General features: G+C 45.1%; 1 protein-coding gene across 6 annotated transcripts in view; it reads right to left on the reverse strand.

The window, feature by feature from the left end:
• The window catches only part of Nedd4l (NEDD4 like E3 ubiquitin protein ligase), a 304,979-nt gene that overhangs the window by 74,002 nt on the left and 213,233 nt on the right, over nt 1-17,744 (reverse strand). For all 6 annotated transcript variants that reach the window (XM_076836530.2, XM_076836529.2, XM_076836528.2 and 3 more), the window contains one exon: nt 1,208-1,258. In XM_076836530.2, the coding sequence (XP_076692645.1) occupies nt 1,208-1,258 (51 nt within the window). The remainder of the gene's footprint in view (nt 1-1,207; nt 1,259-17,744) is intronic.

A 17,744-nucleotide genomic window follows, 5' to 3' on the forward strand; every position in this document is an offset into this window, starting at 1 on the left:
ATGTGAACCAATGAAAATAATATATATATATATTTTTGATGACTTAGGAATTGGTCTCATGGAGAAACCTCCCCTCTCCCCTCACACACACACACCCCTTCCTGAGGCACCTTGGAGCTTCAGGTTTTTAAGTAGAAACAAAAAATATTGCAATGCTATCACGTCTGCTCCTGTCCTCCGGGAGGGAATGCATTTGAACCCTTTCTCCCATAATAGGTTCCCTGAGTGAGCGAGAGTCAACAGCTTGCTAGCACATTCCTTCCCAACATCTCCTCACAGCTTCCTCAGGAAGATCCAGGCTTGGCATTTAACGTACAGGAATGGCCCCAGTCTCCACACAGCGGGAGGCTTGCGCTAGGTGGTTTAAGTCATTCTAGTTTATAGACTATTTATGCTACGTACTCAAAGCACTGACAAAACACAGCACCCTTGTAAGGCAGAAATATTTGACTCTCTTCTCACAGCTCCTATTTATGTTACTTTGTGCAGCCCAGGGAAAGAAGGCCAGGAGGAGATGGAACGATCTGGAAAGTTGAAGTGGAATATGGAATATCTACCTCCACCAGGTCTGATGCCACACCATATCTACTGCCTCGGGTTGCAGGCGACGTCCCCCAAAGCAGTTGTAGCAACAACCTCAACTGTTTTGCCCATCTGAGCACAGAGGAAAGCCAGTGACCGCACATGTGGTAGCTCAGTGCACTTTCTAATGCTACGTCAGGGTTTCCAGGGGTCAGGCCACTCAGAATCTCTTCCATCTCCATGCCAACCAAGAAAGCTGTAAGCCCAACTGGGTAAAAATAGCTAAGACACACAGCAGGTAGACTTCCAGGGAAATGAATAGCAGCAGAGACCAAAGGGTGGATTTGGGAGCAAAGATAGCAAGTAACAAGAAGAGGGGCTTGACATAAGGATATGTCCCTTCTGTGATGCACAAAGGTAGAGGAATTAGAGCAGAAAAGAGATGGAGCTGAGGAGGCTGACAGGAGTGCTCATGTGACTCAGACACATGGGATCTTACAACTAAGAGAGCCTCTGTCCATCCCATCACAGGGCCCACCTTCTAACCAGGAAGGGGGCGTGGCCAAGGCTTCTCACTGTGGCCTCTCAGTGGTGGTGAGGGAATGCCACTCTGCAAACACACCAGCTGGAAGCAATTAGGAGCCTCAACCTTCAGTATGCAACACAGACATGTAGCTGTCCTTACCGGAAGGTGACTAAGGGGCACGTCCACCTGGCCCAGGAAGTCGTCTCGTGTCTGTAAAGAAGAAAGCAAGCGGTTAATGCTGTCAGTTATTCAATGAGTGTCAGTAAAACATTCCTTTTTTTTTTTTTTAAAAAAAAAAGTTTCATTGTAAAAAGAGACAGGTTCAGAGCCTGACCCTGAATGCAGTGGGGACTGAAGGCAGAGGGCCAAGGTGAGGCATAGAAAGCAGTCACCAGGAGACCCGAGCGCAGAAAACCCTGTGCAAACTGTCTTCGGCTGTCTGAGACATTGGTTGGCATTTACTACCAAACAGGATGTTAAGGAATCATCTCTCAGGGTTGTGAACGTGGTCACTCAGGGACATGAACATGGAAGGCCACTGAGCGACTGGGAGTAGAGCTGGGCCCATTTTAAAAGGAAGGTAGTATAGAGATGTTGAGAACATTTTAACAACTATTTATTTATCCTGCACCATAAACCCAGGGCTTCCTGAGAGCTGAGTGTCTAGGGAAAGAGTACATAGCTTAGTTATTAATAAATCTTATGAACCACAGATCCTAAAAGATGAACGCCATTTCAATCCAGTAAGTACACTGCTTGAAAATTTGGGGATCAAGTCCTGTAATTTTTGAACATGCCAAACCCCTCCCTCTCTCATCCACCACACAGCACGCTCGTTCCTGACTTACATGGGACCCAGGTAGAATTCATTAGGAGATACACGTTGGACCCCTTTCGGGCTCTGGGAGTGACCAGGGAAGTCATAACTCAGGTTCAGGAGTCTCTGACCTGGACTACAGGGTGTCTCACAGCTGCGTCCACACCAGGTCTCACAGTACAAGGTTTACAGAGTGGCCTCTGGTGTTCAGATGACCAGAGGTGCAAATCAGAACAGGACTCCTGCCGCTCATATAGAAATATGTAGCATACTGAAACATACACTCAAAATGCATAAGAGCTGGAGAGTTCCTCACATGGCTTCAAACCCATTCCACAGCTAGTTGAGGAAAAGCCAAAGGAGAGCCCAGCTTGCTCACTCTGAATCCCGGGTCCTAACTTTCACTCTGCTGATTTACTCAGAAATATTCCAATTTGCAGAAACGACTTTCCAACCATACTTGAAAACAACATTCTCTTCTTCCACTTAGTGGAGCAGCAGGTAAATATGAACAAGATCTTTTGAAATGATTTGCTCCAGGCTTAAGAATTTCCTTTTAGATAGCTAAAAAAAAAATTTGATTAACTGGAAAGCCCATCTCTGTCTGCTCTAAACGACGCATGAGGGATAATGAGAAATCAAAGTCAGTGCTGGTGGGGTGCTCGTGAAGAATGAGATGAGCTCCTGAGCTCTCGAGACTTTCAGAACTTTCTCAGTTCTCCCTGCCACAACCCACCATGGGGAGGTCTCCTCTAACAGAAGACTATAAGGGAGGCGCCCATCAGTTCCTTACATTTTACCGAGAGCAGCAGTCAGCAGAAGGCCTGGAAAACAACAGCTTTGCTCCCCATGGACTTACACCAGTGTTAGTCCTCCGTTAGGCCGGTTTCATTATAGTTTTAAAACTGGTATAAATGTCAGTACCATCATACAAGAAATGGAAATTTGTTGCCTATTGGCCATAAGTTGTGTGTCTACCTAATATGAGCAGACGGGTATTGTCACCACCCCACCCATCCTCCTCTTCCTCCTCCAGTCACTGCTGATGTAGGAAGTCACAGGATGCGATTGATCTTCAGAAGACAATATCATTAAAGCTACTCATGAGTCATGAACCCAAGTGCATTTTTTTTCCCCCGAAGTGCTTTCCAGCAAAAATTCACAAAACATCTAGGTGCCATGTTGCTTTACTAGGGAGATGTCTGGGTTCTAAACTGATAACATGAGTTAAGCTCTGCCAGACACCTAAAGAGAGGAGGCCGATACTGACGGTGCAGCAGCAAACCCTGCCAGAGTGCTCACCCTACTCAGCGCTCGGTGCCAAAGCTGTGGCGCACCCTGGAGCAGCCCAGGAGGCAGGCACCATTATCTCACCCGTTGCATAGACAGGAAAGCTCAATGGTGTGTGACCTGCCAAGTTCCTGACAGGCTGGCTCCCAGGCTGCTCTTAACCCACACTCTGCCGCATCTCAGTGAGTGGCAAGAAAGCAAGGCGAGTTCTGGCCCTGGGCTTCTCCCCGAATGCTGGCTTTCAAGGGTGAGGAAGGGGAACTCGGATGACAGCAGTCTCCTGCAACTTTAGGGGGTTCCATTACAGTGATTACTGGGTATATGGTCTCCCACTCCACCAGCTCCTTTTCTCCCATGAAACAGTTTGCTGAATTCCCCCGAGGTTCTGTGAGGCTGGGAAACCCACTCCTGCCTTATCAAGTTTCCTTGTCACGTTGCAAAAACAATTTCTAACACAGTCAAAGATAAAGGAACCTCCCCACTAAAGGGAGGAGAAGGCTGTTATTTACATCAAGGAAGACGGAAATAAAATTAAATCGCTTAAGAAATAAATTATTATTTATTAAATTAGTATTCTTTTAAATAAAACAGGAATCAAGCCCAAATAATGCCGGCTCAAAATGAATGGGGTTAAAGCAACATTCCACCAGTCAATGGAAGATGCGTTTGGCCAAGAGGCGTAGGTTTCAAAACATCCTTTTGCTGCCCAAACGGGAGAAAGTTTAGGCAATAAAGTGTTTAGGCTAAAGGCACGACGTGAATTTTCACAAACGGCTTCAACACTGCAGAAGAGCTGTCGTGGGATGAGGGAGGACGAGGAGCTCTCCTGGAGGACTTGTCATGAGAAGATGTGCAGGAGTGTGGCAGCAGGGGGACACCTCTGACACCCCTGTGTGATGGTCAGCTGTCAGGGATGGCATGACAGGCAGAGGTTCTGACTGGGCCCCTGAAGAGACAACATCTAAGGCCCTCGCAACTGTCTTAGGATGTCACTTACCCGAATGTGACATTTTATACCAATGTTATAAAAAAAACACATTTTTAGTAATTTGTATTATAAAATTGTTTCCAAACATCATGTTAACTATAAGAAGCTACAAATTAACTTGTGAAGTGAATGCTGGCATTTCTTGTGGTGATTTTAAAGTGGTAAGACACTGCGAATTTCAGCCTCCACGACCTGCCACCCCGTCCTCCAGGGTGAAAACACTGCAGGCTAGTAACACAATTATACAGGTCCCCTTCTGCTGAGCCATCGGATTATTTTTCCAATTTAGTGACCACGTCCAGTGGCGCTCCTGACATGTGTCATGTAAGGTGAAACAAAAATACATGTTCCATTAATGAAAAAGTGAAACACACACACAAATCAAGCAGTGTCTCTTGGAGCTTGCTTACTACACACTGATGGACTATGTTCAGGCCCACTCCTCCCCACTTCAAAACCAATGATTCTCTTAAGTCAGAAGGAAGGACAGCAGGGTGTGCCACGTCATGCAGAGGTGTGCTGCCGCTGTATGTGAAGGCCAGAGGCCCTGGGACCAGGACTAGCACCACAGTTCCCAGGTAGCTCCTGGGCTCTTCCCCAGATTCCCCAGTGAGCACTGGTCAGAGCTTCCAGCTGTGAAGTGGACACCAGGCTTATCTGTCCTCACACCTCACATGTGACCCAACTTCTCAACACACGCATCAGAAGGACCACAGAGTCTCTGATCTTTGGGTCAGAGCTGGGCTTGAAGGATGGAGCACCAACGTCATCACACACCAGGACTCCATTACCGGGTTCCTTCCAGCACAGGCAGTGGCAACAGCAGCAAGGCCAGGCATGGTGTGAACTTCCCACCGAAGCCAAGAAGTAGGGAAGGAGGCTGTGGAGGGAGAAAAGTACCAGCCACCAGGATGGTGGCCCACAATTACACTGGGGCTGCAAGGCTCCTTAGGCAAAGGGTATCAAAAAGTATGGGCAATTCTTGGGGAAAATGACCCATGAAGTACTACAGCTATGGATCAGGGTTGGGTTCCCCCCCCCCCGCCCCCCGTACCAGGGATTGAACCCAGTGGCATTTTACCACGGAGTCACATCCCTATCCCATTTTTTATTTTGGGACAGGGTCTTGCTCTGCTGCTAGGGTTGTCCTTGAACTTGCAATCCTCCTACCTCAGCCTCCCAAGTTTCAGGGATTACAGGAATGAGCCACCATACCTAGTGAGGAACTGTTTTTGAAGCTGTAAGCTGCAACCCCACAAGGGGTTTACAAAAAAGTATTTTTTGTTTTTACTGTTGCTGGGAATAGAACCCAGGGCCTTGAGCATGCTAGGCTAGCACTCAGCCACAGAGCTATATCCCCAGCCCCTATTTTTTAAAATAAAGTATAAAAGAACAGAAAATATCAATGCCTTAACATGAAATACAAGTACTATTTTGAAAAACTTATTTCAGTTACACACATACAAAAATGTGTGTGCTAAGAACCGATCCAGAATGAATCTTTTTTTGTGTGTGTCCCATCATCAAACAATCTGAGGGCCACTCAGCTACAAAAAAATAAAAGCCATTTAGAACAACTTATTGCCTAAAGTTTTACCCTGGAAATCACATAGTGACTTGCTAGATCAGAATTTCTTAAGACAAATGGAAGAAAACTACACAGAATTTACAACATAGTCTACAGAATCAGCATTTAGAGTAAAGACACTATAGTTTTTTTTTTTTTTTTTTTTTTTTTTTTAATGTCACACATCAAGGTAGACATCACAATTGCCTCTGACACAAAGCCAGAATCATGGCACCTGCCTTCCTGCCCAGCTCCAGTGCTCAAGACCACCTCTGCCTGAAGCCTCCTCCTGCAGCACAGGGCTCTGCAGGCAGGGCACAGGTACATTTTTGGAGTGACTTAGGAAGCATGTGCATTCTGAATTATCTAAGCCACGATGGCTTAAGTAACTTTCACAGAAGACTTAAACCAAAGCTAAAAATACATTGTCTCTTTAGCGGTTGTAGCATGGGAAGTAACTAAGTGGCAAAGACGATTCCTCCTAGACCCTCATTCGAATCTCAGTAAAGTGAGAGACCAGCATTCTCATCACAGACAAAAGGAAAGAGAACCCTCAACTGTCTCTCCCTCTGCTCAACAGGCAGACACAATGGCCTCCATCAAGGAGGCTGCGGGGAAGAAGCCTCCACCACACAAGTCCCAGATTCACCCCTGGGGCCTCAGGTTTCATGATAAACTGCTGTGAAATGTGTCATCAGTTACTGTCATCAAATGATAATCCTGTTACATTCCTCTAAAACTAAAGAAAAAAGTGCCACAATGAAATGTTCTCTGAATGCTCATGCACTTATCAAAACTGACTTCATGGACCCCAGAACACAAGGTCAAGCAAGTCTCAGGTTTGTTTTTTGTTGTTGTTTTTAAATCCACATGGGTAGACATTTCATTATGGCTTTCACCCTACCATCTCCCCTGCCATTTAGTCTTGAAAGGAAGGATTGAATCTGCCATTCACTAAAACACTGCGGTGTGTCCTGGAGACACTGATTCTTATTTATATCAACAAACAAGACTCCCATGTCAACAAAAACCTCAGGACACTCACAGGCTCTTACAAGTCCCAGGAACACCATGCCAGGCGCGCAGGCAGAACTTCTCTGGGCGGCCTGTGACTGCTGTCAAGAAGACCATCTACCTTAAGAGAAGCTTTTTTTTTAGGGGAAATTCAGAAAAAAACAGAAGGTCCGGGGAGATAGAGCAAGGTTCAACTGTCCTGGCAGAGAAGGGAGCAGTCCTGCAATCGCGGTCTGGCTCTGGTCTGGGGCCCAACCAGGCATGTAAACTGCGTTGAGAGATTTTCTTAGGTGGGCTCAAATGTGTCCCTGTTGCTCCAGGTGTCCAGCTATGAGGCATACAATGTGCCTGATGGGTCCCCTCTCTGGGTGGGTGGAAGAGGCTCTAGAATAGGCTCTAGAATACTCAGTCCCCACCCCTGAACTCCAAATATAAGCATGTTTCCATTTGCAGGGTCAACAGATGGCCGCAGGAATGACACTTTTTTGCAAACAGAAGCATTGGATAATCAGAATTTAATACCCAGTGAACTCGAGGGGTGTGAATGCTGGGTAAGAATTCTGGGAACTAGATTCAAAACCTCAAGAGACCTGCAGACTCAGAATCTCCTTAGCTCCTGCAGGGAGGGGCCAGCCAGTCAGACTGCACTTCGCACATCTTACTCTGGACAATCTATTTCCATTGCTCAGTGGCCACAGGCGGCAAGGGTCTTGCACTTCTGGGTAGAACAGCCCCACACAAGCTGTGGATACCGACACTGGCATGAGCAGAATGCTGCAGGAATCTCCAGGGGGAAGTGCCTCATTCAGCCCAAAGTCAAGGTTGGTATAACTTTAGAGAGGATGTAAAGGGCATGCTGCAGGGCAGATGGGGTGGGTGGGTGGGGTGAGGAATGAACTGCAGAAGCATCAGGCTCAAATCATGAGTGCAGAGGCCGCCTGTGGCATAGAAGTCAGGCCACTGGGGGAAACAGAGCAGTGCAGGGGAAGGAAGTGGAGGCTGGATCCTAAGGGTCCCATGTGGCTCACTTACATGAAAAGACAAAAGATTTTAAACTATGTAATAGTTTGGATATGAGGTATTGCCATGTGTGTGACAACGAGAGAATGTTCAGAGGTGAAATGATTATGAGAGCTGAAACCTAATCAGTGGATTAATCCACTAGAATGGATTAAATGGAGGTTGGGGCTAGAGGAAGTAGATCATTGGGGGTATGCCTTTGGGGTTTATATTTTGTCCCTGGTAAGCGGGGCTCTCTCTGCTTCCTGGCTGTCAGGTCCTGAGCTGCTTTCCTCTGCCACACCTCAGACCCAGAGCTACGGAGTTGGCTGACCGTGGACTGAACCTCTCAAACCATGAGCCAAAATAAACTTTTCCTCTTCTAAGTTGTTCTTGCCGAGTCTTTTGGTCACAGTGACGCCAAGCTGACTGACACAACTGGTAAGGACTGCATTTTAGGAGGGTCGCCTGCTTGGGGGCACCCACGTTGAGGGGTCACCATGAAGGTCTGGCTCCTCAGGAAGTGAAGGGCTTGGCACCCACCCAGAAGAGTCCACTCCTGGGCTCTCCTGTCAGTAGGGCAAGGTTGTTAGCAAGGTCCTGGGCCCAGTGCCATCAGTAATCCTCAGCAACCCATGTCCCTGACTTGCTGTTGATGTAAAGCAAACATGAAGACCGTAGAAGAATAAGTGCAAATAAGGGGACAGTGGGATCAGACTGCTGCCCTCTCCAGGCAGTAGGGTATCAGGAGCCCACACCACACGGTCTGTCACCTACGCGTTCATCACCGGTGCTTCCTTCCCGGTCCAGTGGGAGGCGTCCTCCTCTCTAGCCCAGACATGGTTGGTTTCAGACAGCTTATGGCAAGCTACAGTTGTGTTATCTTTTCAAGGAAAGAAGAGGCCACTGCTCGTCACCCTTCAAGGTTCTGGGGCAGGACCTGGTGTCACAGTTATCCGTTTTATCTGCACAAAATCTCCAGGGCAAAGGCCACTGAAAGCTTCTTATAAAGCTATCTTATTTGTAAAAAATAACGCAAATGTTAAAAACAAAACAAAACAAAACAAAACCCTGAGGCACAATGTCATTCTCTTACCACCTCCTGGTGAAAATTAAATTTGATGAATAAACTAAAAATATTTTAATGAACATAATTTGCTAAAAAATAAGCATTCTCATACATTCTATTTGTTACAAAGCAAACTAATCTGAGACTGAATTTGGAAGTTTATTTAAATGAAAACGTGTCACTGGGTTTATTTAGTGACCTAATACTGTTTAATTCTGTGCTTCTACCTTTTGGTACAATTTGTTTTAATTTCTCAAGATTGCAGGAAAACTTTCTCAGGATAAGTGCCTCAATTTCTTCTCTGGAGAAATTTTTAGAATTAGATTTTCTACGAGTCATTTTAATAATAAATGTATAAAGAAAATATTCTTCTATCGTCTCTGACCTGGACCAAAGTATAGATGTCAAAAACCTGAAATAGCAACAGGCACCCATAGTCAATGTAGTGCTGGGGAACAAACCCGATGACGGGGAAAAATGAACCGAAGTTTCCCACGGACTCGAGGTCATTTTTATTCTTTGACTTCATTCCCAAACTTGATGCTAAAAGCTCTTCCTCGGGGCATGGGAGGCTAGCAGTCCACCTCGCTGCCTGGCTGGCCAACCACGTGCAAGTGCGCAATCCCACAAGGCAGCAGACAGACCTCAGGGTAATGTCAACAAACTTCATTCTTGGACTTTTAATGACCGAAGACTCTGAACTAGTGTCATCCAGGTTTATGCAAGGACACTGACCCTTCCTAAAGGCTCCATTAAAACAGCCTCATACTATGAGCTTTGGCATCCCTGGTGGATCCTTCCAAGTCTCCTCTCTGAACTGGCCATGTTTTGGCTGAAATCATATCGCTGGCCAGTGACTCCATCAAAGTTTGCTGGGGAAAAGCTCCAGCTAAACTCTGGGGAGAACCTCGGGACTGTGAAGAATGACAAGCTCACATGCAGTTTCCCACTCTGTGCCAGGCGCTGTCAGAAGGTTAAGGAACCTGCCCGAGAGCAGGCAGGTGGCAGTCTGCTGCGTCTGCCATCGGCTCCAGCACCCACACTCACCATCGAGAGGGGACAGCTGTAACTTCAAGTACCAATGCCTTCATGCAAACCGCGAACAGCTCCCACTCCTCAGCAAATTCTAGCTGGCTATGCTGCAGTGCCTGGTGCACACCCCCTGGGGGTCACACTCACCAATGCTGCCAGCTCCGAAGGAATGTGATCTGAGCAGTGTTTGCATGTGCCCTTTTCCCCTTGCTTATATTTTAATAGAAAAAATGAAATGAGTAAGGTATAGCTTGAAAAATAAATGGAACTGAATAGTTTTTATTCTTTTACACTACCCAACCCCCTTCCCCTCACCTCAATGTCTTAAAAATTTTTTTTGTAGTTGCAGACGGACAGAATGCCTTTATTTTGTTTTTATTTTTATGTGGTGCTGAGGATGGAAACCAGTGCCTCACTCATGTTAGGCGAGTGCTCTGCCGCTGAGCCCTAGCCCATTACCTCAATACCTTTTAAAGCCTTGTTCTTCCTACTGGTGCATGCACATGCTGGGGAGGTACAAGACTTCCTGGGCACATGGGCATCGATGATTCCAAACAAATCATCCTCTAAATCTGTCCACACATTCTTTTCCTTGTACCTGACCTGACTAATAACAGTTCTGGGCTCTGGGGCCTGTCCTTTCCTGACTCCCCCTTTCTGAAATACAACCTCAGGCCTTTCAAAGAAGGGTTGTTTTTGTTTTTATCCTTACTGAATCTTACCACAGTCTGTTTTACTGGATATAAAAACCTCTGGAGTCAAAATGCATGGTTAAAAAATGCCTGGCTCTTGTGAGTACAAACAGAACTGAGGGCAAGGGGGAGATCCCACCCAACTACACCAAGATGACAGGCTTCTGGAATGACAGTATCTTGCATATTTTACCACCCTCCCATCCAGCCGATCTTTTTATTTGGCTTAAAAGATGATGTCAAATATTTTTCTGGCAGAAAATAAGCCAAATATGGATGATGGTTTTAACAATGACCGAGTTTATTAATTCAATTTATGATAGGTATTTTCCATTAAGATGAATTGTATCTGCAACCACAAGACTAAATTATCTATTGTACTGGATGCTTTATAAAATAAAGCACACGTGTAACATTCATCATACTTGAAATTACCTCTTTTGCAACTACTGGACTAATAACCTATTAAACAAATGATAAATGACAGATGTCAACTTAAAAAATGTTTGAGAAGGTTTAATACATTCTTTAGGTCTACAGAAAGATTTTGAAGATGTCTAAAAGCATAAAATCCATTGCAAAGTTATTAGCCCATTAACTAGATACTTAGTAAATTTTGAATGAAATTTTTTAATTATTTAAAACTTCTTCCTCCTAAGGCAGGAAAAGAAGGGGAAGAAAAAAATTCTCTTTTCTGCATATAATGTTGGTGAGAAATCCTGGAGAGGAGATCCTCAAAGCTTTGGGAAAAACAGTGTGTATCTTAATTTCACATGTATCTTTAGAGTAAACTAAGAACTTCAAAGGAATTTTGGAGTTTAACAGGTGCCAGTTTAGGTACAGAGTATGGGACACCTTCTACTCCTTGAAATCAAGGACTCAATGGGCAGGAGAGAGATCCAGGTCTTCTTCTAGTCTCTCTAGGAGAGAGGTCCAGAGCATGTGAGGACTCAGGGTGACAAGGACCAGAGGCTCTCAGCCTGGCAGGGCCTGGAATCACCCGCAAAGTTCTCAAACCAGTGTACATTCCTCACTTTGGACAATTACATTTCTGGTGAAAGAGTTCAGACACTGATGGGCTTCAAAAGCTCTCCAGCTTATTCTAATTCGGCTGGGACTGATAAGCACGAGGTCCACCCCTCAGTTTTCCCTGTCCACAAAAGAGAAACCGTAATTATCTGTGAAACTGATAGAGTTCATACGATTAGCAAACTGATATTCAATAGGAATCTCTAACAGTATAAAATAGTTCCTCCCCTCCCCCTCACGCCTCCGCTCTTCTCCCAAATGAGAAATAGCTGGACCCATTTACACATGCGGGTAAAAATAACTGCTGGGCAGGGAATGTGGATGGCATGGGGGAGGGGTGCATTTTTGGCTGCCCCTGTGTGGAACCCTAACCCTCTGGCCCGATAGGGCCAGGATATTAATAGGAATAGGACTCACAGGTGCACAGACAAAGCATAGGGATTTCACTGGTTGTGGCCAAGGGAGAGCTTCCCGCCACTCTAACACTGGAACTACAAAAAACAAATGTCATTTCAAAATGGAATCAGAGGATGTGAACCTTTGGAAAGACCTCAAAAGCCACTCGATGCAACACACATCTGAGATCTGCATCTCTATCCATACCTCTCAAGTGGCTGCTCACCCTGTCAGTCCTAAAGCACCAATTATGGGGGCACACTACCTCCTGGGCAGCAGGAAGAGGTGGGTTTTGGATGCATACACATCTCATCTAAAATGCTACATGTACCTAGAGGTAGCTGAATAATCAAAGGCAAGTTTCTTCACCACCACTCAAGGTCACTCTCTCCCCGCAGAGTGAGGATAAAGCAACTTCACCTTGCATAAGAATGGATTAAATCGAACAAGCAGATTGAAGAAATGTTGGTTCTCACCAGAGTTTCTGGAAGTAAGCATCATTAACATTTTGGAGAGGATAATTCTTCGCTGTGAGGGTGCTGTCCTGTACTTTGTCAGATGTTTGGAAGCATCTTTGGCCTTTGACTACTAGATGCCATAGAAGCTCTTGCTCCCTAGTTACGATAGTCAAAAACATCTCCAGGTAGTGTCAAATGCCTGGCAGGGAGTGGTGACAAAAATCCCTGCCAGCTGAGAACCACTGCCCAGTCCCATTTTCCTCCCTCCCTTCTACTCAGGAAGGTGCTTGCTCATCTTTGGGCAATTCCATGTGAATGTCCTAGGGATCTGTTGTTTGCTTTTTGGTAACTCACATTCTCTTGAAGCACCAGAGAAGAAGAAAGAAGAATGTGTGTTTCCATGACTAGCAAGGGTCAGGCTAGGACTCAAACCCAGTCTTTCCGACTCTAGCACTTAAGAGTCATTCGTTTGTGGTATGTTATTTCTTAGGAACTAATCTCTCTGCCATGGGACAGGCTGGCTTGATTACTTATTTGAAGAGAGTCATGTGCTTACCCTTCAGCCCCTAGAGTACTTTAAGAAAAATCTGCAAAGCTCCACATGCCAGACTATTTCTTAATTAATGGGCAAAACAGAGTGCGACATACTTCACCAGGTGGCTGCCAGGGATCCCTAAGAGGCTGAGACCAATGGCTGAGCTCTGTGCCCGAGTTGTGCTTAAAAATTAACAGCAAAAACAGTTTCTAAAACATGGAATCATTTATGTGTAAGGCTATAATTAAGAACACACAGTGGGGCTGCTGTCTAAGCCAGGAAGGCTCAGGAACATGGGAGTGGTAATGCAAGTTTATTTTTAAATGAAAGTCACAGGGTAGAAAACGTTCCCAGCATTCTCTTCTAAGTCATTTAAAAAGTTTTCAACAATCAAACCAAAGACAATTAGAACTAGGATACTAGGCACCAAATTCACTATTTTTTTTTTTAGGGGGGGGAGGGAGGGAGAGAGAGAGACGGGGAGAGAGAGAGAGAAACACCTTTCAATACTTATTTTCTTTAGTTTTCAGCGGACACAACATCTTTGTATGTGGTGTTGAGGATCGAACCTGGGCCTCATGCACGCCAGGTGAGCATGCCACCACTTGAGCCACATCCCCAGCCCCACCAAATTCACTCTTTATGTCTCAAAAACAAGACAAACCTGAAAAGGGAAGTTCACTCACTTGTGACACTGTCCACAAATCATCAGGGACTACAAGTCAAGTAAATGCCCATGCTTGCAAGAGTAGACATGCAGGCAGCCATGGGGAAAGCCCTCCCGGATGAGGCCTGTGAGCAGGGCTGACATGAAGCACTTGCTTCAACTCTGCAGCCTGATGCCTTTCTTGCCTCTCCTAGATAGCCAGCCCTGAAACCTGTATCCACTGTGCCATCTGCCCTGCACCAGTGACTAAAAGACCAATGAGGGGAGGGAAGTGCCACCTCCAAGAAGAACAGAGTCTAGATCCATGGGTTCTACACCACAGGCATGGGGAAGAGCCCTGGAAGGCCTGGGACATGCTAGACTTCAGGAACTAACTAATGGATGACTCGGGGCACCAAGCCTTCCCTGGACCAAGTTTCTCACCTGGAAAGTGGGGCTAAAGACCACCTGCACTTCCCATGCTTGTGCTTCAGATGCCTGTGTATCTACAAGACTCATCCAAGTTACTCCTGAGTGTTATAACAGTCTACAGTAGGGACTGTTTTAAATGCACTGTTGGGAAATAGGAGGAGCAACGAGTTCCTGCCAAGACTGGGCAACTGGAAACACGCCGCTATTTTCAGTAACACCGTGGGTCAGTGAGTCTGGTCTCCAATCAAAGAGCTCCTCTGGTATTGTGGAGAGATCAGCATATACAGTTTGAGAAAACCTGTTCTAACCTGCAGGGGCAAAATATGAGAAAGAGATTTCAAAAAATGGAATGGCCTTAAAAATAAATGAAGCAATGACATGTAATACAAGGATCAAGATGCAAGATTAAAGTTCTAAATCTAAGATGGGGACACTCTTGGAATGTTAGAAATGACCTCTTATTTATTTTCTTTAAAAGATGATTGGCTGAAGGCAATCACCAATTTATGAACAAACTACATTCTAAAGTCCATTTATGGGCTGGGCATGGGGGTGCATGTCTGTAATCCTAATGGCTGGGGAGGCTGAGGCAGGAGGATTGCAAGTTCAAAGCCAGCATCGACACCTTAGTAAGGCCCTAAGCAAGTTAGTGAGAAATAAATAGGGCTGGGATGTGTCTCAGTGGCCAAATCCCCTGGGTTTGGACCCTGGTACCAAAAAAAAGGTCTATTTACATATATGCTGGTTGGTTGTTTAGAACATGAAACCTATAAATCTGAAGAAAATTATATCCTAAATAAATAGTAATCCTTAGACTAGACTACAAAGGCTGTTAAATCTACAAGTACCTAGGACATCAAGCAGGACTAACCCTGAAGCTTCAATTACACTCTCAATCCATGCTGAGATTATTAACAAAAACTCCCCCATCAGATGGGGCAACAAAGGGCCTTATGAGCCCTTGTCACCCTCCAAGTACACACTAGTGGGCACTTCTGCGGGACACCTGCAGAAAACCACAGGACATGGGGCAATGACTGACAGCCAAGGCAAGTCACCAATGAACTGGGCTTGAAGCCAGGACAAAGTTTCTGGGTCATGTTAATATTAATGAAAATTCTGCATTCAACTCCATAATCCTTAGGTGGCTGATTTTAAAAGAAGATTTATAATCTTTCCAGAAGAACTTTGAGAACAAAAGCTTCAAGAATACTCATCTTGTTTTTATTATCCTGATTCACAGACACCATCTTGAAAAAAAAGAATAAGCGGACCCAGTACTGAGGCACCGGCAGAACAGCTCGGCTGCTCTCTCCTCGACCTGGAGCAAGCCGCCCAGGCTCCCTGAGCAGCTCCAACGTGGGAATGGTGGGGTGTGATCCAGTGCATTATCCTGAACCATGAAAATAGTGTGTACAAAACAGCACCAAGCCTTGAATACAGCAGATGCCGAGAGGTAAGTTACGTTGTTATGCCACAGGGGACCTCCCTGGAAAGACCTACCAGAGTGACTGCAGGCTGCTCTTGGGAGGGCTCGGTGTATTCAAGGCTAGAAACCATGCAGATAATTCCCACAGGGTTCCTAACCTTCAAATTGACCAACACAGATTGATTTCAGAAAAGTTTAACTTCTAATGAGCAATGAGCACAGTTAGGGGTTGAACATGAGGGGGAAGGGAGTCAGTGAACATTAGCGGCCCAGGATTCAAATACTATGAATTAAACAGATATATTTGAATACTTAAGTTTTAAATTGCTATTCTTTTATCTGTCTTGTCACTTAAGCTTTTTTTTTTTTTTTTTTTTTTTTTGATAGTTCAACAGGAGGAATACTATAGGAGCTAGAGAACCTAGATCCCCGTGCACGGAACTTGGAGAAAATCCCTTTAACATCAGCATCCCAATATTTCCATTGAGAGATAGGGAGGGCGAAGATTAATTCATTCTAAGGTCCTTAATATGTATACAGTTCTCCAAGCTTCACAGACAAACTTTCCTATATCATCACTTTCCCTTGCCCTTAGTGTCAATTTTGGAAAAAATATTTACATATTTCTGCAAGTCAAGCAACTTTCGCCTACTTTGGATATGGACTGGTGGTAGAACCTAGCAAGGCTGGCGGAGCTGCTGGGGAGCAAGCCTGGCCCTCTGGGTTGCGCACCATCATCCAGAACCCTGGGCCCCTCTCAGAGCCCAGCAGATATGAGAGCTCAGTCTGTCCAGAACAGAGTTGGCCCTTCTGACTGCCATGTCCAAAGGCACACCAAGCACAGACTCTGCAGGCAGAACATGCCGGGGGCTGAGAAGGCAGCACAGGGGGCGGCAACGTGGTCTGACTTCAGCCGACTGCAGCCCTGCCTCTTCCAAGACTCGATGCAGTGGCTCAACTTCTTTGAGTTTCCTCATCTGCCAAATGGGGACAATGACGACAACATTGAGAGTGGCTGGTATAGAAGAACCTGGGAGGTCACACACCCACATACAGTTCTTCAGGGTGCAAAATGCTACAGAAACTTCCATTTAGCTATGGGTAGTGACCCTCCTGTTTGCATAACAATTCTAAGCTCTAAATCAACAATGACAATCACAATATCCCAGGATTCACTTTAAGCGGAACGTGCCTCACTTACTCCTCATGAGAACCATCTAAGGGAGATACTACCCCCACATTACAGAAACAAAAGCACAGAAAGCTAAGTGACTTGTCCAAGGTCGCACAGCTGTGAGCAGTGGAGCCAAGATCTGAGCTCTTATTGCCACCCATGTCACACACTTGGCTGTTGCTACTCAAAGTAAAATCCCAACTGTTTTTTTCCTGGATAAAAAAATCTTACCCAGGTGCTAGCAGATCCTTGACCATTCCCTGGGGACAGTCTTTGGTACACCTGGCAGATCATAAGACATTTAACTACACTTTGAGACTAAATTACAAATTTAGCTATACTTTAGATGGCATTTTGAGAAACAATTAACATGACCAACCATGAGATTCAAATCTTATGAAAATCTGAAAGCCTCTTCTCTGCTCTCCACTACCCCGTCCTGAGTCTTCTCCCAAAGGGGCCAGGGTGGAGGAGAGGTGCTTATCTATCTATGAAACAGATTATATCTGTTGCAGGACTTTACGTACAAAAGCTGTCTAGGTATGGCTACATGGATGCTGCCTGTCTTCAGAAAATAATTTAAGACATTTCAAAACTGCAATGATGCCAACTAGCTGCAGAGTCAAACAAACCAAAATACACCCAATCCATACAAAGGTACTGAAAGGTTTTGATTCAGTACGCACCGTATTTTTCTTTGTAAGCATCAATCTTTCAAAAAAAAAAAAAAAAAAAATCTTGGTGTCTATCGGCCAAGAAATCCATTAAAGCTATTCATTTCCATCAAGTCCTGTCTTCATGCCTCTCCCCTTGCAAAGGAGACTGAAAACATGACATGGACAAAGAGCTGACGTGGCACCTTTGCAAATTGTTTTTCATGCAGGATGCACACGTGAGGGAACAATTACAGCTGTGTAGGCGCAATCCTCTTTTTCACCCTTAAAATTAAGGTATGAATTTTAATAAAATTATTAACTGCAAAATTTTACTATTAAAACAAAACCACACTGCATTCAAACACAGGCCTTCCTCAACCTCATCACCCAGATGGGTGTATGTATACACATTTTTGTTATAGTTTAGAAACAAAGATGCACGCACACTCAAGTGGTTTGTAAAGATAACATTT

This window comes from Callospermophilus lateralis, chromosome 17, assembly GCF_048772815.1.
Source record: "Callospermophilus lateralis isolate mCalLat2 chromosome 17, mCalLat2.hap1, whole genome shotgun sequence".
NCBI classification, from domain to species: domain Eukaryota; kingdom Metazoa; phylum Chordata; class Mammalia; order Rodentia; family Sciuridae; genus Callospermophilus; species Callospermophilus lateralis.